Here is a 24,902-nt window from a genome sequence, read left to right as displayed (position 1 = left end):
TCTTCCCCACGGAAGTGAAGCGAGCACTTCCGGGTTCGGCAACTACCCGGAGCCGGCGGCGTTAGGTCGTCCCTACTGGGCCTTGTTCCGAAGCTCTGCCTTCGCTCTGGTCTTTCGAGAAACCCAGCTTTGCTCTTGGACGTGCCAGACAGGTATTTCCTGGCCACTGCGGGTGCCCGTGGGACAGTCCGCTGCACTGAAGCGGCTAGACCTTTGCTCTGTGGAGGCCCGGAGCCCCCGCAGGGCGGGGCGGGCTTCGGCACTAGGCAGAGAAGTCGGTTCCCGGATTCGGGGCCCCGGTGCTGACCTCCTTTCTTTTTCCGATTGCAGCGTCCCAGACGCGTGTGTGAGCCCACCCCCCACCATGGCGGATACGGCTCCGAACGGCCCCCAAGGGGCGGGCGCAGTGGTAAGTGAGAGGGCAGGGTCGTTTGGCTTGACTTGGAAGTTAGGAAGGAGCAGGAAGTGTTGCAGGTCGGGTCCGAGGCGTTCTAGAAGCTCAGTGCTTTCAGGACTGGGATTAGGGATTGGGGTGGGGGTGGGGAAAGGGCCGATCGTGTGCTAAGACGTTAGAGGGAGCTAAAAGTTTGTTTCCAAAGCCACAACTGGCCGGCTTGGAGCAGGCGGCCCTCACCTATATGCCCACCTGTGTGCGGTGGAAATTGGGCCTTCTTGTCCCTTCCCACTACTCTGTCTCTGGCTTGGGTCCTAAGGTAGAAGATGCCACTTGAGTATGTCTCGTGACATGCGCCTCATTCCACGCAAGCCTCATTACGCACACGCGTGCTGGAAGAGAACCGTTCTGCCCGTTTTGTGCTATTAGAAATTATGCGAAAGGAGGAGAGCGTCTCCCCGCCCCGTTACTAAATTTACGAAGAAAACAAGTATTACGCTTTTTTAAATTCTTTATTCTTAAGATGCAGATCTGTTGCTTACTAGTTATTTGTTCCAGAAGCATAATTGCTCTCTAATTTTAAATACTGTAAGTATGTGAATTGAGTGAGTCACTTTTTTTTTTTTCTTTCCTTTATTTTTCTGAGCCATTTTAGAGTCGTATGCATCATGATGATTATTAACCCATAAGTACTTAACTATTCTTTTACATGACCACAATGCAGTTATTGCAGCAATTTTTGCAGTTAAAGTTGGGAAATTTAACATTGATACATGTTATTACCTACTATACAGTTCATATTCAAATTATGTCAATTGTCCCTTAAAGCTGCTTCCTCCTTATCCAGATTTAATCAAAAAGTGTACACTGCGTTTACTGGCCTCTGGTCCCTTTTAGTCTAGAACAATTCCCTTGCCCTCGTCCTCCCATTTTTATCTTTCAAGAATCCAGGCCTGATGCTCCTCAGATTGGAGTTGTTTGATTTTTTTTTTTTTTTTCCCCTTGATGACTAGATTCAGGTTAAACATTTTGGTAGAAATATTACAAAAGTAACACTCTGTTCATCTCAGTGCATTATTTTTATTAGGAAGCATTTTATGTTGGTTTATCCCATCATTGGAGATATTGTTTGACCATTTGGTTACGATGGTGTCCACCAGATTTCTCCATTATTAAGATAACTTTTTTCTCTTTGTAAATAAAAAGTATTCTATGGCATGATACTTTGAGACTGTGTGAATAATTTTTCACCTCGGTAGTTTTTTCACCCCAAGATCCATTAATATTTTTTGCCTGAGCTATTTATAACATGGTTAGTCAGTTCACTGTTAAAATGTAAACCAATACACTTTTTTAAACCTTTTTTATTGTGTAATAGAGTACACACGCATAAAAGTGTAGAAAATGAAATGCAGAGCTCACTGATTTATCACAAAATGAACACCTTAAACAAACGGGTTTTAAAGAAAATGCTCTAAAATTAAATTGCAGACTGTCATGCAGTCTGAATATTTGTAGAGAAACTGAGCATGGAAAGCTATATTCATCCTTCCACTTGACTACCACGGATCATTTAAATTTAGAAGAGTCACAGCGTAGTAGGTTGGGATAGAATAAACCAGAGGCATATATCTGAAATTACCTGCATATTATTAGAAAGCATACGATAAAATTAAATTTTAAAATTCTTGGTTTTCTAAATATACTTGCATTTTTTCCCCAGAAGTTTTTTTATGTCTTCTTTAAAAAGATAATTAAGTTATATTGCCTTGAGTAGTGTCTTAGACTCCAGGTTAAGACCTGTTAGTGAGTTTTAAAATCACTTTAGTGGAAACACTAAGTATTTCTAAAACATTAAATGGAATACAAAATACCAAAATCCATCACATGTAGTGAATATAACTATTGTTTTGTGAAAATTTTGTTTATATACCCACACATGTCTGTATTGGGTCTTGAGGTAAAAATTGTCTATGTAGATTCTATCAAAAAATGATATAAATGCCACTTTAGAATTTGAATATGATACATTGTGAATGAGAAAACAGATTTTAAGTTATTAGTGATGATGGACATATCTGTTGGTAAAATGCAGTGAAAGAAAAGACAGAATGAGGAGAAGAAAGTGATATATGGAAGTTTAATCTAGGGCCACAGAAACCAGGGTAAGTCTTATGAGGGAGCTTCAAGAGGATGAAAAAGTCATAAAATGAGAGGTAGGTGCCATTAACACCTGGCAGCCATATTTTGACCCTCTACAGTATGCCAGGCCCTTGTGTCTAAGTTGGCAAATCATCCATAAGCTAATGAGTTCAATGGTGACTGTTACCATGGTTTTACATTTCTCGTTTGTAAGGCTGATTTAATCCAAACTAGCTTTGTGTGATGCCTTTTTACTCAGATCTGAGACTTGCCTGTTTGAATTTGAGATTTTTCTAAGAATAAGAATTATGGTCCTCTTGAGAGCAATTAGTTCCTATTTAATGTTCTTTTAAGTAGATGAAGCCAGTATTGCAAATGCTGAAGGAATAGACAATGGTAGTTTAGTTTATGTTCAAATTTTCCTTGCCTAATAAGTTTTTAAATTTTTTAAGATGTCAGCTGGTATTTTTCTATAAGTACTTTCTGTGCTTTCCATGTCGAAACTGTAAGGAGTTTGGCCTAGTTACTGAGCACATACATGAAACAATGTCCCTAACAGTTTTCATGTAATGATCTTAAAAAAAAACAATTGCAAGAGGGACATTAAGCCATTTTTGAGTAAGAATAAAACTATGTAGTATTCATCCTTAAAAACATAATTTGCAAGCTTAATTTACTACAGTATTTTTCTTTTTAAATTCAGCAATTCATGATGACCAATAAGTTGGACACAGCAATGTGGCTTTCTCGCTTATTCACAGTTTACTGCTCTGCTTTGTTCGTTCTGCCTCTTCTTGGGTATGTATTATATGTGTTTCTGCCTTTGAGATTCACTCGTTTAGTCAGTTTTTATGGAATACTTTTAGGTGTCAGACTTGTTAAACTGCAGGAGATGCAGGGAGAAATATAACACAACTCTCATCCTTTAGGCACTAATATCCTAGTAATATTACCAACTGGAAGTAATATTTTATATCATGTGCTTTGTGAAAAGTAACATCACATTGAAAATCTGAAAGAAAATGGATGTAGGGATGAGATGAGTTCATGTTCTTTTGCATTTTTGACTGTTTAAAAGGAAAAATCACTTCTCTATAAAATTCAGTTGGGTATTCTACATCAACTATACTAATCTAAATAAATAAATAGATAAATAAAAATTGTTGTAAAGGGATGCTTCTAAAAATGTACAGCTGAGTCAAGTAATTTTTTTTCTGTTGACAAGAATAGATTTAGGTGTTGTGCAGTTATGATGCAATTCACAAAGGAGGAAGAGGCATGGTAGTTGTTTGTGTCTCATGATAACCTCTCCCCTGGTAATTTGCAGGTTGCACGAAGCAGCAAGCTTTTACCAGCGTGCTTTGCTGGCAAATGCTCTGACTAGCGCTCTGAGGCTGCACCAGAGACTGCCGCACTTCCAGTTAAGCAGAGCGTTCCTGGCCCAGGCTTTGCTAGAGGACAGCTGCCACTACCTGTTGTATTCACTCATCTTTGTCAATTCCTACCCTGTTACAAGTATCCTTTTGTACCTTTTTAACAGTGAAATTGCCTCCCGAGTATATAGGAGATCTCTTCTGATTATTTTTTTTGATAAAGGAAGGATTCGGCAATGAGGGTGTTTCACGAAGCCTGGGTTGGTTGGTTTGTTTGCAGCTTCATTTGAATGCAGATACATTCAGTATAAGAATTTCTGACTCTAAAATGTGAAGTCTAAATTTTGAAGAGCTAACTTGGGAATTTTAAACTTTGGAACTTTGTTCTTGCCTCTCGTAAGCTTCTCTATTAGCAATGGATATTTTAAAATTCAGCTTCAAAGGATAAGTCTATGGAGGACTTATTTTAATATTTATTTTTCTTTTATTTAATTTACATCTTCTTTGGGAAAATGCCCAGATGTCTTGCTTTAAAAAAAGAAATCCAATCCTCAGCTCTTTCTTTTAACTCCCAGTAAGCTAGAAACATGGAAATTCAAGAAATAACTTATTTATGCAAAGAGTGAGATAATTAATCAGTAAAATAAAAAGAAATTAGTACTTGTTATGGATAGAGTAGAAAATAAGGGCAAATAGATACTCTCTGGAGTTAATGAGAATTAACTCATTTGAAATTTGTTTACACATTTCAAAACTATGTTGTGGGATGATAATAAATATTCTTAAAAAGGAAGAGAAGGGATTTTGCAATTTAGTGTGTTTGGGAAGCACTAGGTTAAACATTGTTAGGTTTCTTTACTATAGACCTTTGATATGGTAGTGTGCGTTGTGAGACAGAGTTAGCAGTGTTTCCTAAATGTAATCATTTTAATCTGTTCTCCACCCTCACCCCCCACATGAATCATCCCTCAGGATAGTATTTTCAGAAGTGTGGCTCCTAAGTGTTCTTGAATGTTTATTATGCAACTGTACATAATGGAAAGCACAATAAAATATGTCTCTAACACTATTTAGATAGTATTTTCTATGTTCATGAAGTATCAAATTTAAAGTTTTTTATCAAATTTTTTGAGCACCTGTTTTGCCAGTGTATACAAACTTGACATATTTAGTCCTTGAAACACTCTGAAAAAAATTATCATGAGCATTATATTGATAAGGATATTGAGGCTCAAAGAGTTTGAAATAACTTGTCTGACATCACATTAGCAAGTAAGTAGTAATGCTGACAAGGTCTATCTGACTTAAAAGGTCTGCCTAATCTACGATTATTGAGTGAGTAGCACTTAAGTGTAGTTTTAAAATGTTTCTGTCTATACCTGGACAGAAGCTGGTAGCTCAACTTACGTAGTACATGGAGAGTCTGTTTAAATTTGTGGTTTACAATGTAAGGAATAGTTTTGCAAGTTTCAGTGCATGCTTGGGTCTGTAATGCTCCATCATAATTTGTATTTGTTAATTTTTGGGTAAAAGTCACTGATAATTGTTGTACTACAGCGGTAAATGATATAATCACATTTGTTTGGCATATCATTGGATTGACCTGGTTTGGTCAGCTATGCCCTTTGAGGTCCTTTACAATTACCAATGTTAAAATTCTTACTTTTCTGAGATATAATGGGAAATTACATAGAGGTTCTTGTTTCTGCTCTTAGTAGCTTAAAATTTCTTTAAATAGAAATGATAGAAAATGTGTTTTCTAGATAATTAATGTAGAACAAATTGAATACATCAGTATTGACCTCTGGCACAGTTTTATTGAGTGAATCCTGAGATGGTGCCAAATGACTCATGACAGTGAAGACAGGCTCTCTGCATTTTCTATCCAATTCGTTTTTTGCTAGCCCATCTTTAGGGAATGTTGAAGATTAAGGATTTCATGTTTAAGTTCTTACAGGGAGGGGGTGTGGGAGTAATCAGTGGGAATAACATTAACTGTTAATTGGCAAGAAATACTAATCTGATTCCTAAGTGGTTGCGTATTATGTTAATATACTTAAGCCCAAAGGCATGTTCTGATCTTTGCTCTTACAAAAGTGATATATTGTCCTTGTTCTGTTGTAGAATTTTCACCCTTATATTTCCTAGTTTTAAAGTAACAGTAAATCCTAAATTATGAATCTCTTATCAAGAATTTATGAACTATAGAATGTTAGAGATGTGAGACTCATTAGAAATCCTCAGCTTTGATTGCTGCAAATTCATTTGACAGAAGATGGAACTGGACCTAGAGAAATGAAGTTAGTGACAGAGCCAAGAGCGGGACCCAGATATCTTGACTCTGAATTCAGGATTCTGTTTTTATTACCTGACATTGCTTCTGTATTGAATCAGGCTTCAAGACAGGATATGTGTCAAAGTTTAAATTGAGTTTTTTAAGAAGCAGCAGAGTTTTATAGTGGCCTTAGAGAAGAGAGGGTTGTAGCTTTCATCAGTTTCAAAAGTATGATTCATTAAAAACTGTGAAACTTTTATATGGGTGTGTATGTGTGTATATATATATGATCTCTACTCAGGAAATTGGCATTTTACTTAATTCTTATGAGTGGCAGGGAAGAATTGGTCAGGATATTAGTTTGGAGAACTTTTATGTTAGAGAGTTAGGATTCTTACAATACTTGGCTATAGGTCAGTGTTTACTTGCCAGTTGGAAATTAGGAATCCTAAATGATAAGTTATGGTCATAATGAATTTGATACTCAGATTGTGTTGTAGTGGTCACCATTTCCCTCACATCAAGCTTTCAGTTGATGTAGAAAAATATAATGGTTTCTTTCTTAGAAATTGCTACTATTTCTGGGGCAAATGCTTTTGCCATCCATGATTAACTGTCTTATCATTTCATGAAAATAACCTGGACAAGTGAGATTTTTTTGTTGTCAACTTAGCAGAAATTGGGGTAGAGTCTTTTGAGCAATTTCCATTTTTCAAAAAGCTGAATGAAATTGTGTATTTTTATTATCCATGACATAAGCCAAACAGTAGAACTTAAATATTAAGGATTCTTTGCTTATGTCTGTAATTAAACTGATAAAAGACTCTCAATTGACTATATACAAAACCAGATACATACTTTTTTATTTGTACAAATTGAGAACACATTAACTGTAAAAGCTTGATAGGAACAGTATCTCAAAAAAATGGGGTCCTTGTAGGAAAGAAATAATGAGAGATATTTAACTGAGGAAAATTTGGGAACTACTCTTTCAACCATCATCCTATACTCTTTCCTAAGCAACGGAGCTGATGAAAGCAGTACAAAAGACTATCTTGGTATTTGAAGGCTAAATTATTCTGTCCGAGATGACCATTGTGGGGTTAAAAGCTGTTCTACTTAATGCTTCCAGGTGGCCTAGATTTCAATTTCATTTAACAAATGTTTCAAATATTTTATATTCTTATCCAGTAAACTTTATTTTATAAAGTGTATCAGTAAAACAAAAGCCACTGAACTCATTTCAACAGATACCATTTCAGATTTGTATGGCTGGACATAATCATAGCCTATTTTGCAAAGTGCTTGGTGAATTTTAAATGTTTTCCTTAATTGTTTTCTTCAGTGAGTATTTTCCCAGTCTTGTTATTCTCTTTGCTTCATGCTGCTACATACACCAAAAAGATCCTTGATGTAAGTAGAACTATTCTGATTTTTGGTTTTGTTTTTGACTCCTGGATTTACAGATAGTTGACACAAATTTGAGTTCTAAGACATTTGGGCATTTGTCACAAAAAGTTCCTGTATTACTTACAAACTTATTCTAGTAATTTGAATGTTTTAGAATTTTTTATTGTTTAACTTTCAGTAAAATAGTACATTTTTAAGATAAGAGATTGTATTTAAAATTATCCCCCAGTTCCTGAAGAAATTTCTGAAGTTTGAAATAGATCTCATTATTTAAAAAAAAAAAAGTCATACCTATTGAGTTTGGTAAGTTGTCAGAGATCTCTTGTTCCGTCAGTAATTTTAACATACCAGGTAAGTAGAGTGTGCCGAATTTCTTTTACACTAATGTTCAGAATTGCTACTTTCCTAAAATTTTTTATTTCTGGATCATTGGATCATTAAGCCTAACTTCAGTGTGCAGGCAGATTGACTATATATGCACTGAAATTTGAATTAAAATATCCAAAATTTGGTCCCTTTTTCGTTATCCCTATAGCTCTTGGGTCACAGTAATTGGACTCCTTAATTTCTACCTTTAATTAACTAAGGAATTGCAAATACTTTAACTGTATTTACGGGTACCCAGATTTTGTTGCATTTGAAGAGAAATAACCACAATTTTTTGTGAAATAATCTATAATCTTTCATAAGAAAAGCAACATCTGTGAATGAAAGGGCCTTTTATTAAAGTTGTTTCCCTTTTTAACTCTTCAAATACAGAAAATAGACTATAGCAGGAAAATACATTAACTTTTGTCCATAAATAGTTTGTAAATTTTTATGTCATTGTATTCAAATAATTATCTTTTGGTTGTATTGTGTATTGTATATGCTGTTTATCTAAAGAAAGAAAATAACTGAGTGATCAAAAATGCTGTTACTTCTTTTTTTTTTTGGAGGTGAGAGATAGTTTTTTTTGTTTGTTTGTTTTTAATGGACGTGCTGGGGATTGAATCCAGACCTCATACATGCTAAGCAAGCACTCTACCACTGAGCTATACCCTTCCCCCAGAAATGCTATGTTACTTCTAATGTTTGTTTTCTTATGTTTTAGGCAAAAGGTTCTAATAGCTTACCTCTGCTGAGATCCATCTTGGATAAATTAAGCGCTAATCAACAGAATATTCTGAAATTCATTGCTTGTAATGAAATATTCTTGATGCCTGCTACAGTTTTTATGCTTTTTAGGTAAGAATAAAGTAAAATACATTTGTTGTAGGAGGCTGATGTCTAAGCGAACGTAATAAATGTATAAAGTCACATTTTGAGCTGCTTGAATCTGCTGAATAGATACTGTAAGCAGAGCTGAATGGATTTAGAGTCATCTTTTCACGTGATAGTAGAGAGCCTGAGATGTTATAGTAAACCTAGGAATTTGTCTTAATTACCATTCCTTGTGATTTATCATTGAACATTTTGAAAATTGATTTCAGAATAACTGCCTTTGAAACAATCTTGGAAAGGCTAGTTTAGTCCATTCTGACATTGTTGAATTGATTTTTCCCATACTAGAGAAAATTCTGAAAAATTAGGGTCTGGTATTAATTGTTGCTTGCCACCACCTCCATATTTTGTTTGTATCTTAATTATAGAAGGAATGCGTGAATAAAGAAAGCCTTCCTTTTAAAAATTAGAACATTAGGATAGTATTGCCCTCTCCGTCTATGTTCTTGCATTTAAGTTTTAAAACTACATTTCTGTCCAGATTATTGTTTTTGAGTTTTCAGTTTCTCAAGTAATAGGACATTATAGATAAAAGCTGAAGTATCACTTGACTAAGAATCCTAGTTGCAATTCTGTCCTCTCCTTCCCAGAGGCAAGGAGGTTGATACGTGTACATGTATGTCATTCTTTTAAAAATACTTACTAAGATAGGTAGAAAATATATATTATTATTTTATGGGTATGGGGCTTTGTTTAGTTTTTACATCAGAAGCATCATAATACATCAATTGTCTGCATCTTGCTTTTTTCATTTATACAGTATGTTTTTGTAGTTTATTTATATTGACATTCACAGTTCTGGCTGTATAGTGTTCCATTATATTAGTATACTATATTTTATTACCCATTCCCCTATTGACGGCCATTTGTTTCCAGCTTTTTACTTTTCCAAATGTTGCTGTAGGAATTTTTTTTTTTTTTTTACTTGTCTATACTTTTGTATTAGTCTGTACTTTTGCTGAGTCTAAGATAAATGCATTTTTATATTTAATAAAACATGCCAAATTGGCCTTTAATATGTCTGAATTACCTGTTTTCCATAATCTCATTAATTTGTAATAAATTTATTTTTGTCTTTGAAATATTTCATTTTAATGTTCGTTGCCTTGGTTAACTAGTGAGGTTTTTAACCTGACAGTTACTCCTTTCTTTAGGAGTCTTTAAGCTAGTAATAGTTTCCTCTAGATTTCCTCATAAATGTACCTATATCATTCTTTGTTTTTTAATGTTAATTTAATTTTTTTATTGAAGTATAGTCAGTTACAGTGTGTCAATCTCTGGTGTATATATTCATACATCAGAGTCATACATATACATACATATATTTGTTTCCATATTCTTATTCTTTTTCATTAAAGGTAATTAGGTATCATTCTTATAAATAATATTTTTCTCTGAAAACTCCAGGATGACCCCATGATGCTTAAGTCACGGGGTTCCAAACTAGGTAGTATATAAATAAGGTCCTGGAATGATAAAATGGAAAGACTTCTTACTTGGTGTTAGGGAGCTGGATTCTGGTTGATTTGTTAATTAAGACTCATTAACTTAGTCTTCTAGGCCTTGATTTTCTACATTTAAAAGACTAGTAAGTTGTTGAAATAAGTAATTGCCAAGATTCCTTCCAGTAAACATTCCATGAATATTGAGTATAGGATTTGATGCAGCTGTATTTGTCAATTATTCTACTTTAAAATTTTCACCCTAAAGGTTAACTCTTTTTTTGTAATCCTGATCATACACTTAAACATTTTTATTGGTAAAAGGAACCTCTTGCCCTCTTACTTTCTTGTTCATGTTTGTTTCTTGGGTCACATGAGGTTCTGTGATTTGTTTCATGTACCTGGGTGAAAGTTAAAATGTAGCTACCAAAACTAGTTCTTTATGTGGAAATAATTTATGTCTATAGCTGAAACCTCCAGATTCTGTTTAATAAGCACAATAATTTATTCTCCTTTTAAGTAAGCTTAAGAGAATTACAATGAAATGCCAAGATGCCATGCACACTTAAAGAAAAACCTCATTTTTGGAACTGCAGTGTATTTTTTGTTGGAGTACTAAGGTTTGACTGTATTGCTATATTAACTCAATTATGGTACTTAATCTTTTATTTAACACTTACTATGAACAAAGTGATTTTAATCTTCAAGATTATTGTAAAGGAAATGAGAATTTACCGAAAGTATTTAAATAGAGGGATCACATTGTTATCTAAAAAATTAAAATAAAGTTATAAAGTTTTATTCACTCCCTAACAAGAAAAGATAGTAATGCTTCAAGTTCGTTACTTGAATACAACACAGACTATAAAATTAAAAGCAATTTTAAGCGATTGTTCCTTAAATATTACCCTTCATAGGAGAAGCACAGTCTAATATTAGAAGGCTTTATTAAGTTATATTTTTAGCAATAATGTGTAAAGCTCTGTATTTAAAAGTGAACATAGTCTATGAGTTTATTTTGCATATCCACGCACACATGTGCAAAGATGGATAAAAGGATGATCGTTGTAGATTCATTAGTAGAGAGCTTGTTACATAATAGTGCATGCATAATATGGACTATCTGAAGCTGTAAAAAGAATGAGATAAGTTATGTGTTGTGAAAGGGAATTATCTCCAAGATATAATACGTTTAAAATTTGTTGGAAACTAGGTAAGGTGCTCCCCAATTATTTTGGGGTATATACGTTTAAAGGCATATATACGTTTCTTTCTGTGTCAGTTTCTTCATATGTAAGGTGGGTATGATAATGCCACTTCCCTCCTAGGGTCGTTAAGTGGATTCAGTGAATGACAAAGTGAGCACTATGTTTGTGTTAGTCATTATAAACATTTTGTGTAAATTTCTGGAAGTATATATTAAAGACTGTGCTGTAACTTTGAAGAAAGAACTAACTTGGATGATGGAAAATTTATTTTTCATTGAATATTCTTTCCTATTTATGTTTTCTGCAATATGTGTGTTTTTCAATTTAGAGTTAAAGATCATCACATGATTTTAGGGGAAATGGATATAGCAATATTATAAGTTTGTAATCATGTATGTTATTTTTATTATGAGAGCAGTACCACACAATTTCGAGGGAGAATAAAAATATTAGCATCTTAATATATTTCTCCCCCATCTGAAGTTTTAATGATAGGTATAGCTTTATATTCTACTTTCTTCAAAGTTGCTATATGGTTTTCATAATCACAATCTTAAGTAGTTGCATACCGAGTCCATCTAATAAACATAATTTACTTAGCCCTGCTACCGAACTATCCATGTTAGTTTATTGCTGCATTTTATTTGTAGTTATTTTAGTGATGTCTTAATGTAGATAGTTTTTCCTAGGAAAGAATTCCAGACTTAGAATTTCATAAGCGTATATGACCCCTGAAGTATTGTGATTTTGATTTTTAACCAAGAAAAGTAAGTAGTATAGTATAAGCTGTGCAGGTTTACTAGTGAGCCTGTGCAGTTTTATTAGTTTTTCTTGTTTATTTATATAAAGTGAACTACTGTTCATTTAAAATACATTATGAAGTTTTAAAACTTGATTATCAGTTATCAGTGGTAGTTGTTGAAACATTTATTATTTATTTAATAGCTTTAAAAAACTTAAAAAGTAATTTATACATGAATACATATTTATAAAATTTAAACAGTAATATTTTATTCTTTACCAATCATATGCATTCATTTATTTCCTTTTTAAAAATAACTTGGATTTAGATATTATAGCTATTACTATGACCATTTGATGAATAAAGATACACATTCTCCAATTAAATTGCCTTTAAGTATGAGAGTATACATATGAATTGATAACATGTATTTATTACCTTTGTGTTTATTTCAGTGGTCAAGGAAGTTTGCTCCAGCCTTTTATATATTATAGATTCCTTACTCTTCGATATTCCTCTCGAAGAAATCCATATTGTCGGTAAGCTGATTAGTTTAAATCTGTTTTATTTATTTATCAAGACAATTACAAAATAATAGTATTTGTAACTTTTAAGAGTTGTTTAACTTTTATGTTAGAATTTAGAAGCAAGCGATGTTTTTATATTTAAGTTCTAGGCCATAGAACGATTGACGAGATGATTGTATTTCTTCTACCTCTAAAACAGTGCTAAAGCTTAAGGAATTTAAAGATGTGTAAGACATAAGTCCCATTCTCAAGGAACTTTTCTAGTTGAAGAAACAAAAACACATGTCAGATAATAAAAAAGGAAGAAATAGTTCAGGATACAGTATTCACATGTCAATCTATGAATTGTCACGTTTGCTCTATCGTATCAGTACAGTATAGTCCACAAGAGGGGAGAGATCATTGAGCCAGAAGATAGAACAGCCCGGGAAAGTTTCACAAAATAGAGGTTTTAATTTGTTCTGGAAGGATTAAAGCCTTTTAACAGACAGAATAGGGAAAAGCATTTTAGGTAGGAAAACAGTAGGGCACAAGTTCAGAGGCAGGAAGGTGAAAAGCAGAGTAAAAGGGGCATTGAGTGGACCTATTTAACTATAAGGGAAATTCTGAATGGTGAGTGGTCGGAACAAAGATTTAAAAGGTATATTGAAGCTATATCATAAAACTTCTTGAGTTTCTGAGTAAGAATTTTGGAACTTTTTAGATGTGTAAAAATGATTGTTTTGACATGATCACAATATTCTTCTGATAGCCTTGTGCAGAATTGTTTGGAATGGAAAAATAAAGAAGCAGAGAAATATTTTAGTAAATTGCTATAATGTTCAGGAATGGAAACTTAAATTAATATACAATAAATTATGCCTTCTGATCTCAAAAGTTAGAGGAAAATTGAAATGAACAGCTTTTTAAAAATAGTTTCTTAAATGTTATTCAGATACTAACGTTAACATAGTTTTTGTTTTCTCACTTAAAATAAAGTCATCATGTAGTAGAATTCAGCCAGAAATTGAGTGAGTGTATTAGCATCATCTCTGTTACATTTTTCACAAGCAAAGTAAAAACTGAATTTGAATGCTGGCCCATCTTTTGCCAAGTGTGTGGCTTTAGGCGAGTTATTTAAATTTTAATTTTTTCACTGACATAGGAAGAAACCTTCTTCTGGAGGTGAAATGAAATAGTGTTTATAAAAGCACTTAGATTCTATTTGGTTTTTAATAGTTTATTTTCCCTTTTTTATGATTCTGATTTACCTCCTTTAAAGGGGTTTTTATGCTCTACAATGTTTTTTTTTATAATACTTTCTGAAATAGATTTTACTTTCTTTAGACATAGGTTCTTACGGGGAGTCCCTAGTTGAAAATAAACCTTTAATTTTACCTGACTCCAGAGTTTCCCCCCCTTTTTTTTTTCTGTTCTGTGTATTCATTTTAGACATTATATTCTGGTCCCCTACCCTGGCATCCAGTTTTCATGAGCAGATTTGTTTTTCTCTGCTTCTTTATATCCTCTTCTCTATTCCCATTTTCTCCACATATCCTTAAATCATATCAGCACATATAGAAATTCAGAAGTGTTCAGTGGAATAAAGACAGAAAGGAAGGCAGTTGATCAAGATAACACAAATATGTGCTGATAAACCTCTCACATAAGCATGCATTTTAATCAAAATGGTGGAAAGGTAATGGAAAATATTTGGGTTTATGAATATTGATAAGCAGACTATAAAACTACATTTTCTATACTATACTTTTTTTTTAAACCTTTACTGTGGTATGGTTCCTGTACAGTAAACTACACATATTTCAAATGTACAATATGATGAATTTTGATAGACGTATACACCAGTGAAACCACCACCACAATCAAGATAGCTAACATTTCCATCACTCCCCAAGAGGTGCAATTTTCAAATTCCCAATTTATCCCTCCTCCTCCTTTCCCCCCGGTAACCATAAGTTTATTCTCTATGTCTGTGAGTCTGTTTCTGTGTTGTAGATAAGTTCATTTGTGTCCCTTTTTTTAAGATTCCACGTATAAATGGTATTATATGGTATTTTTCTTTCTTTCTGGCTTACTTCACTTAGAATGACAGTCTCCAGGTCCATCCATGTGGCTGCAAATGGCATTATTTTATCCTTCTTTGTGGCTGAGTAGTATTCCATTTTATACACGCACGCACACACACCACATCTTCTTTATCCAGTCATCTGTCAGTGGACATTTGGGTTGTTTCCATGTCTTTTGCTATTGTAAATAGTGCTGCTGTGAACATTGGGATTTGTGTCTTTTTGAATAACATTTTTCTCCAGATATGTTCCCAGGAGGATTTTATGATAACTCTATTTTTAGTTTTTTAAGAAACTTCTATACTATCCTCCAGAATGTAAATATATTGAGTTTTGAGACAGTCTGTATAGCCAGTTTGTACCATTTTCACCTATCATGATATTTATTCTCAAGTTAGTAGTACCAGTCCTTTGTTCATGTGTAGTATAGATTGTCCAGAGCTGTACTGTCCAGTAGAGCAACCACTACCCACTTTTGACCATTCCAATTTAATTAAATTCATACAATTTAAAGCTCAGCTCCTGAGTCACATACCATGTTGCAAGCATGGCTGGTGGCCGCTGCACTGGACAGTAGACAGATATTTTCATCATCACTGAAAGTTCTGTTGTCAGTGCTGCTCCGAAGGAACTCTGTGACATGGTCTAGTTTATGCCACGGATGGAGCCAAGAATAAAAAAACTAGGCATGTGACTTTAGACACGCATTGACCTCATTAGGCCTCTTCTGTAACCTGAGGGGGTTTGACTAGAGTGTTTTCAAGGTGCCTTTTAACTTTATTCATTAGACTCATTTATTCTGAAGACGGTGATTGTTGATGATAATAAGTTTATGCAAGATTGAAATACCTGCTTTCTAGGGACTTGGAGCTGAGTGAATTAGATAGCTATATAAGTCAATATGATAATGAAGGTGCTTTGAAAGCACAGAGAACAGAGGGAGACGGATGAGAATTCACTGAGCAGGTGGTAATATAAGCCAAGTCTTTTGAAGTCTGTATTCTGGTGTGTGGGTGCCTGAATATGCTTACCATACCAGGAGTTACATGTCACTTGACCTGAGCAAATACATAGGGAAGTAATAAAGACCTGTGCCCAGAAAGATAGACAGGAACTAGATCACGAAAAGGGTTGGATTTTATTTCAAGGTAGGAAGAGCATTTGAAGTTTATAATGTGGAGAGGTTGAGAACATAGTAGGATCTGATTTAGAAATATGATTCCAGAAGATGGATTTCAGGCTCATGAAAAGGAGAAAAAGACCAATTTGGAGACTGTTAGAGTAGTCCAGAGCCTGAACTAATTCAGTGGTTAAGGAAAAAGGGGATAAATTTGAAAGATATTTAGGAGGGCAGGAATTTAGGGCTTAGGGAAGAAGAATGAGATAAAGAAGACCTCCAGGTTTCTAGCCTGGAAACCTTAGAAAGTCATGAGTAGTGGGGCTGTCACAAAGATAGGACATACAAGAGGAAGAGCAGGTTTTTGGATAAATGTGCATCTTTCTAAATTTCCTTCCTGTTTTTGTGTGAGAGTGTATTACATCCTTTTTTAAAGCAGATTATTGCCTATTATTAACCATTAAAATAACACAGAGGATACAAAAAGGTAAAAGTTGTATCTTTATATAGGATGAGTCAGCACATAAAAACTGTGAATAGCCAAATTACCCTTGATGATTTTTCAAAGCACTTAGAAGTGATAGTACAGCATACATGATTTTGTATCTGCTAGCCTGTACAATGTGTGATGTGTGTGTGTGATTTACAGTATGTAATGAACAGTACTTTGTAAGTGACTAGCACAGTTAAGGCAAAGTCCACAACCTGTTTGGGCCCAAACACGCAACATAACTGGAACATGGGCATCATGGCAGAGGCTGGTAGGAGATGAAGCAGAAAGTTCAAACTGAGACTAGATTACTAGATTGTGGAGGGCATTGGATGTTGAGGAGGTGGAATTTAGTCTGAAGGCAAACAAGAGCCAGTTTGAGGAGTAGAATGATCCAGTTGGGAGATAACATTTATTGAGCATCTTCTCTGCTGTCTCATTTAAACTTCACTATGACTGCAGTAAGTACATATTCCCATTTTTCAGACAAGGGAAGCTCTAAGAGGCAGTATGTTCTTTTAAGGAAATAGTAGGTGGGATTGCTCGTGTTACATAATTTTCACTGTCTTGGTCTCTTTTTTACAACTAGTTGAATTTGCCCAAGTTAAGTGTGAAAATGGTATGTATGACTCAGCTGCAGAGAAGATACGAATCATCCCTAGTCTCAGCCCTCAGAGAGAGCCATTTGTTAAATGCTTCTGTTAGACGAACTCCCCCTGCCACCCCAAAAGAAACAGGTGTTGATTTTGAAAATTTTGTGTGTTCCCTACAGGGCATCCTGGCTTTTTTTTTTTTTTTTTCCGCTTCTTCAAATTCTTTAACGGCTATAGGAAAGTCTTTCATTGGCATCTGCTCTTACATTATGTTGCTTTTTTATTGGGTTTCTGAAAGAAAACTCTTTGATCTTGCAGGACCTTGTTCAATGAACTGAGGATTGTTGTTGAACATCTAATAATGAAACCTGCTTGCCCACTGTTTGTGAGAAGACTTTGTCTCCAGAGCATTGCCTTTATAAGCAGACTGGCACCAACAGTTGCATAGTTTAACATCCAGTTAAGTTATATATAATATAAATAAGCATTATTAGCTGCTGGTACTTCTGCTAGGGGTGGTTAATTCCAGGTGTAAAACTGACCTCAATCTAATTTACATAATTTACATAAATGCATCTCAGTAGAAAAATAATCATTTTCCTTGGCATGTTAATTCAAGCCTTTTAAATACTTTGTGAGAAAATTTTATTGTACTGTGTTGTTCATGGTTAAGGAAGTTTGGATCTGTGATAAATGTATCAAAAATTCTTTAGACGCTGCTATGCCTCTATCATGAAATACATTTATTTCTCTTGTAAAAATAGCTATAAAATTTGTTTCAATCTAATTGGTATCCTGAATTTATATCTGGCATGAGTTAATTATGGTAATATTTACATGTAAATTCAGTATATTTTGAGACAGTATTCTTTTGCCATTCAGTAATTTTGGTTGATGATTTTAACAAAAACACTTTCCACTATATTTCAAATTGTTTTAAATTGATTTTGTGCTGCTTTGTTGAGACAGATTTATATTGGATGTACCATTATAAGAGGAATTCTATATGTATCTTATGCTGTGACCTTCCAAAATTTTACTTTTATAATTACTTCTGTGAATATCTTTTTAAAAAGGCCTAACCATAAGCTTGTTAGCCAATTGGGTAAGTATTTGGGGTCACTTAAGCATTTTACATCAGAGAGCAGTAGGCAGACAGTTTTCCTTTCAGAGACCCATTGAGTAACATTTCTCAAATAGAAAATTATTCTTTTAGAAATGTGGATACATAGGTTTTAGTATTATTGTAGTTTACAGAGTTACTTAGATCAGATTCTTGACTGCCAGTTTTCTCAGTTTCTTAGGCTTGAATTTTCATAGACAGGTACATCAGTTCAGATGTCTTTTGAAAGGAATGTAATTGAAGATTGAGTGACTGACTTAACTTAATATCTGTCCTGAAATAATGAAGATTATGCTTACCCATCAAATCTGATTTAAAAGATTAAATAGAAAGGTTTATAGGTAAGGTTATTGATTAGGAATGGGGCTGGAGGAGGAGTTGTGGAGGAAATTGTGTACATTTCAATTTCTTAATGTATAGATAAATTTGGGGAAATGGGATGTATTACGCAACTGTGATTTGAGTTGTGTAATATGTTAAGTCCTGTTTGTTGAGCTTCCGTCAAACTCCTTTATAAAATTCATTCTGATCTTTATTACTGTTGCATGATTGGAAATGTTTAAAACATTGCAAAATGTTAGTGCAGAGTAATGTAATGGTTTCTGTAACCTATTTTCTTCTGTCTGCATGTAACTTGGATTTCTCATATATACTCAGTGACTTCAGTAGCATCAGTTTTTGTTCAACTTTTTGATCTATAGAAATGTGATACCTGCTTGATAGCTCAACTGTAACCAGCTATTTTTGTATTTTTGTAATATTTATCTTCTAAGCTAGAGAAGCAGCCTCATGATATAGTTGATTGAGTGTGTGTGTGTGGCTAGTCTTCATTATCACTATGTATATAATCTGATGGTTTTAAAACTAAGTTTTCTAGAGCAATAAAATGACTGTAATGTTGAGTAAACAACATTATTGATGTCTAATGATGTTTTTAAAATTTTGAATTATCAAGAAATTTTGGCAGCTGAAGGCACGTTTATTTTTTAAGTTACTAGTTTTTTGTTTGTTTTCTACAATCTTTTTCTATCTTGAGATAACTTTAGATTTATAGAAGAGTTGTGAAAAACAGTAAAGAGAGTTCCTGTATACCTTTTACTCAGCTTCCCCTTGTGTTAACATTTTCCACACTATACAACATTTACCAAAGCTAAGAAATTAACCGTGGAACAGTGCTATTAACTAAGGTACAGAAATGAGTAAGTTTTTCCATTTATTTTCTTTGTGTTTGTGTGCTCTCTTTTTGTCATTATTGTGTCTTTTAATGATCTATAAGTATGCTACTGTTTTGAGTTTTCCTCTTTATTTTGAAAATTACTGTTGGTCAAAAAGATTTTCCTAAAGGAAATAATTCGTGTTGGTTTTAACAAAAAGAATTTAACATTAAAACTATTACAACTTAAAACACTCTGCTTCAAAAGTCAAGGCTTCTATCACATCACGGGATTTGATTTCTGATATGCTCATGTTTGTTCTTTAAAGGAAGGCTTTATTTATAAACAAAATACTCCTAAACTCATGAAAAAAATAAATCTTAGAATTTGAGCATTACTAGATCGTTTGCATGAACTTATAGTTGGAAATTCTGCGGTATGAATATTTACAGCCAGCTGATTTGACATCTGAAATTATAGTGTAACTTGTATGTATACCTATCAAATTAAAATTAAGGAAATATAATAGCAGTATATAGAGTGAATGTACTAGGATAAATTATACTGCATAGTTCAATTTATTTTTACTTGCAGTTTAAAAAAAATGTTGATTTAACTAAGTCCAGAATATCTGATTCTTTAGGAGGTGTTATAATACTGTTCTTCTGGCATTTTTAGAGATTAAACCTTCTTGGGCAGGTAGAGATCTCATACAAAACCTACTTTATTCTAACAAAAATTCTAGATCCCTTTTGTATACTTGATTCCTCATAAATTTTAACTCTAAATTTAATGTCAGTACACAGAGAAATTTCTTAAATAACAATTTGTATTTAAATTTTCTTGGAGAAAAATTCACCAAGGTAGATGCTTCTGGAAGAAGTAATCAAAAAAGAAAACTAACTTTTTTTTTTAAATTAAATTTAGTTATTTAGGAACCTCCTTTACAGGGAAAATCAAGGCATGCTATTATTGAACCAGGAGTTCTGAAAATATTTATGAAGTCTTTTATATAACTAAGAATTGTAAATCTATCGGAATACTTCATGAAAATCAAGATTGAAAATTCAGATTAGGTTTACAAGTTTAGGACATGAATATTACTCATCCTAAAAAGGAAAGAAAGTGTGTGTGTAATACAAGTAGAACTGAGAGATTTGGTTAGTTTTTTTTTTTAAGATTGAGATCAGAATGAATGAAAATTTTGCGGGGTTGTGGTAAAGATCCTTGTCTAATGCTAAGGAGTTTGTTTTAGTTAATATAGTTCTGAAGCTCCTCTCCACCTGCCCACCCAAATCCCCTTTGATCTACTAGCCTCATTGCTAACATCCAAATTGAGACTGATTTTTACTCTGCAAGGAAAACCTCAAGGGAGAAAGTAACCACAGTTATGTTTATGATCAGTAGGTGGCACTCTTTCCTCAAGTAGTCCCCAGCTGTTTGACCTGCCATGTTGGAAGGTTAAATGCCACTATACGCTGAGTCAAACATAAAACTAAGGACCTGAATTCCATGACTCTAATTATTCAATGTTCAGTAAATATTTAGTAAGCATTTACTATGAATACATTTTAAAAATATTGAGATGTTCAGAAGCTGGAAGAAGTACCCTGTTAATATCTACTTTCTAGGTAAATAGTAACATAGGTTACAGTTAGTGACATTATTCTGATCGTGATCTCTTTGCTGGGGTTTTTTTTTTCCCCTTAATTATAAGTGCCTAAATCACCAAAACACATCAATTATAAAACTGTTCTTTCTCCTTCATTTTCAGTTGTGTAGAAAAAATTTTTTGTGGTCGTTTTGTAGGTACATGAGGTATATAGCCAGTTCAACCTCTTAAAATTTAGACTTTTCACAGTAATATAAAGCATACTGAAATTTTTGGATATTAGGAATGGTAGCTAGATTTGTAAATTCAGTTTGAGGTGTAGAAACAGCTAGTTTCTCTTAACACCTCATTGGGATTTCTGTAGAATTAAGAGAATTCTACAGAGGCTGTGTGCTAGTATGGCTTAACAGATAGTTTACCAAAGCATATATGTTTTATAAATCCGGGCGTTATTTCCAGAGATTGTTTTAATAAGCGGTCTTCTTTTAATATTCTGGATGGAAAGTTGTTACTGGATCTGGTATTAAGGTTAAGAAAAGGAGCTGCTGAGTTTGGGAGATTTCTTGGTAGTAATTATCCTAGGACATGTTTATCTTCTAAAGTGGTATTCAGGAGGATTCTTAGAAGGAACATGTTCCTTTGTGAGAGATTAACTCTAGAGTGATCTTTCTCCTCTTGTTCAGTGCAAATAGGAAAACTGACCTGCATTGAATTTGAGTTGATGTGACAAGAGATACAGTACTTACTTTAAATCTAAAACAGATTCTTTTTCTTAGAAAATGATAGGAAATTTTTGATATCTTTGTTGGAATCAAAAAATTAGCTCATATTCCAGGAGAAGGAGAGGCCCAAGAATTCATTTCACTTTTTCCATCATAGTTTTCTGAAATTACTTTTTTGATAAGCTCGGTAGTTTTAAACTAATCTTTTTCTCTTGATTCATGACAGTTTAATTCCAAACTTTGACTATTTTCTTTTGTAACTTTAAAATAGAACAAATGTTTTTGTAAATTGAGACCAAATGGGCAACGTATTGGGCGGGTAACATTTGTGATGTGTGTATATTGGAATAAATGTAAAAGGGTCACAAAGATTAGAAAGAGAGTCATAAAAAACTGCTTGATTTATAAATGCATTACTTCTGGTGCTCTACATAATGAGGTATGTTGAACTAAAAAATTTGTATATATAGTATGTCAGCATTTCTTAGGAACTTCTCTTCAATCCATTTTTAATATCTAATGTACAGGTTGGGAAGTTATATACTCTTCAGGCTAATACTATCCAATTTATAAACAAGACTGTGTAAATTTATAAAATAAATTGAAAAATTCATCATTCCCCTGTATTCAAGACCAAAGCACGTAAATGCTAATGTAGGGCTCAGAGGGGAAATATATTGCACTCGAATATTTGAGAAAATGTGAATTCTTTTCAAGAATATCTAATAAACATAATAATCATAGCCTGCTGACACTAAGGGAAAAGGACCTCATTCACTCTTTCTTTTATGCAGCGATTTACTGGTCCCAACTGATTTCCAAATTGGATCACTGTAGTAAATTATCTATGCTGGTACCTGTGAAAGTAAGCCCAGGGATCCATATTCGTTTCGTGTTCTGCTTACATCAGCAAGAATGATAAATTTGATGGTGTGAAATTGGAAGTGTCAAGGGCTTTCTTTGGTGATTGAGCAAAATAATGTCTCCGCTTGTAATTTATTGTGACCTTTTTTCACTATGTGCTTTGTATATCTAATATTTATTTCAATACAAATTAAATTGTTCCTTTATCTGTATTGTTATATCTAAGATTTTATTGATGTAAAAATCAAATTGTGTAATAAAAATCTCTGGATTTAAGCTGATTTGAAAATGTTATGTTGCAAAAACACATTTACAGTTAGAATTTAGCTTTCCATTGCACTTTATCGCCTTACTGTTAGAATAAGGTGAACTTGAACTCTGCTGTTGTCCTCAGCTCATCACAAATAAAATAACTGGTATCATTTTGTGATCTAGTATGAAACTGGAAAAAATGTGGTCTAAGGTGAAACGGAAAAAAGAAAAATCATAGTGGATCTCTTAACTGTTCACTTGCTTGCTTTCCTGTACTTAGTGAAATTTACAGCCTAGTGGGTGAGTTATTTGTAACCCTAAAATGATTCACAATATACAATATATTCAAAGTTATAAATCAACACAAGATAACATAGAGGAATGTATTTCTCTTCCAGGTATTTAGAGTTGGCAGACGTTTACTATGGCAATTTTAATAACTGATACTAAGCAGAATACTGTACAAGTGAGTTAAATCCTTGTCTACTTAGACATTATAATTTGCAGCATTATGGAAATCAGTTGTATAAAGACAATTTTGATAGGTGAATAAATATTGAATTAGTAAATGAGTTGTCCACATCAGGGGAAAAGTGGTAGCTCAATACATTTTTTAAAAAGAGTATTAGGAGAATTGATTTCTAAAGATTTAGTGGTATAGAGAAAAGCAGTGGTCAACCAAGATCCTTGAGAGTTACCAGTCTAGACAGGTGGTTTGTCAGCAAAGTTGTTTTTTTTTTTTTTAAACTCATTATGGTGAGTTTTGAACATACATAAAAATAGAATAGTATAATGAACCTCCATATTATCACTCAACCCTCATTGCAATCCTCCACCATGGCCACCCTTGTCTATTTTCACCTCTTTTCTCTTCTGGTTTAATTTCACATTATTCTATAACACTTAGTAAAAATTTTGTTGTGTTTCTAAAAGATGAGGATCCTTTTTTAAGATCAATATTTTAAAAAAACAATAATTATAATTAACATAGGTCTTTTAGACTAGGTGACTAGAAGTGATTGACTAAGAGTAATGCCCTGATATGAAAAAGACACAATTTTATAACAATAAGCATAACATGAGAGGAGGGGGAAATTCTAGTGTTTTTCAGTAAAAGGAAGACTTTTTCCCCTCTATTGCTGTCCTCAAAGACACAGAGACCACCACCCTCTAGAGGAAGTGATAGGAAGATTTTGCCTTCCCACTTCACTTTCTCTCTCCTAAAGGAGCTCGTGTATCCAATGATCTCATCCTTGAAAACATGGGGAGTGTGGGACTTTGGCAGTTTTAACAGAGAGTGGGACTAGGTCAATGCTTCAAGGAAGGGAGTGCTGTTAACCAATTACTTACGTAATTGGGGCCATGCCATTAAATTAAGAGAGGGATATAACAGTAGAACCATATTTCTTTTTAAATTGTAGATATTTTCAAATAAACTGTGGAATTTAGGTCAATTTATTCCCAATTTTATTTTTTAAAATTATATTCTTTAAAAAATAGTAGTTTATAGTATTTTTTCATTAAATTCTTTACATTTGGAGCTCTACAACCATTTATACATAGACTTCCAAGAGTAGTAGGCCATTTCATTTAAGTAACAAACCACAAACCCTCAAGACAAAGAAATGAAACTTGAACTGATCTAGAATAAAGTTGATACCTTTTTTTGTCATTAAGTCATAAAAAATAGTTATATATGTAGGTTTCTCTGATTTGAAATAATGGTCCTTGATACTGTGAATTACCAGGTTCATGTTTTGCAGTTTAATTTAGTACTATCCAAAGCATATAGTTTATCTTTTGAAGTGTTTAGAAATGACCTTTTTACTAATAATCACTATTAGTTTTCAAGATCCTAGCTTCCTAGGTGCTAAGCTTCCTTTAAGGGCTTACTGTATTATTGGGCTTATTTTGAACGGTTTTTTAAATGAACTTTATTTTCCTTTCCTGAGGTCAATCCTAATAACAAAATAAAAGCGAAACAATCCTTACAAAAATACTGGAACAGTTTTTAGGAAAATTTTTTAATTTTTTAATTTGGGCTCTTTTAGTTATATGGATATATTGCTGGAAATACTTTTTCAAAGTGAGTAATTAAACATTCACTCTTAGAATTAGAACCCACCAGAGGGC

The 24,902-nt window shown here is 33.5% G+C and overlaps 1 protein-coding gene across 1 annotated transcript; it reads left to right on the top strand.

Annotated features, from left to right (window-relative positions):
- On the top strand, nt 1–22,798 carry TMEM33 (transmembrane protein 33). Its single transcript, XM_010980351.3, has 8 exons — nt 1–152; nt 331–409; nt 3,240–3,334; nt 3,864–4,051; nt 7,530–7,597; nt 8,688–8,821; nt 12,705–12,788; nt 17,361–22,798. The coding sequence occupies exons 2-8, from the start codon at nt 365–367 to the stop codon at nt 17,488–17,490; spliced, it is 744 nt and encodes a 247-aa protein (XP_010978653.1). The 5' UTR covers nt 1–152; nt 331–364; the 3' UTR covers nt 17,491–22,798.
- The last annotated feature ends 2,104 nt before the right edge of the window (nt 22,799–24,902 follow it).

The sequence above is a fragment of the Camelus dromedarius genome, chromosome 1, assembly GCF_036321535.1.
Source record: "Camelus dromedarius isolate mCamDro1 chromosome 1, mCamDro1.pat, whole genome shotgun sequence".
NCBI lineage: Eukaryota > Metazoa > Chordata > Mammalia > Artiodactyla > Camelidae > Camelus > Camelus dromedarius.
This window is presented reverse-complemented; position numbering and strand designations above follow the sequence as displayed.

What these genes read in the sequence shown, in the direction of transcription:
- TMEM33 (XM_010980351.3), top strand. Translation starts at nt 365, where the DNA reads ATGGCGGATACGGCTCCGAACGGCCCCCAAGGGGCGGGCGCAGTG. An exon ending in TTCGTTCTGCCTCTTCTTGG is followed by an intron (nt 3,335 to 3,863) that starts GTATGTATTATA and finishes GGTAATTTGCAG; the next exon opens with GTTGCACGAAGCAGCAAGCT. An exon ending in ACACCAAAAAGATCCTTGAT is followed by an intron (nt 7,598 to 8,687) that starts GTAAGTAGAACT and finishes CTTATGTTTTAG; the next exon opens with GCAAAAGGTTCTAATAGCTT.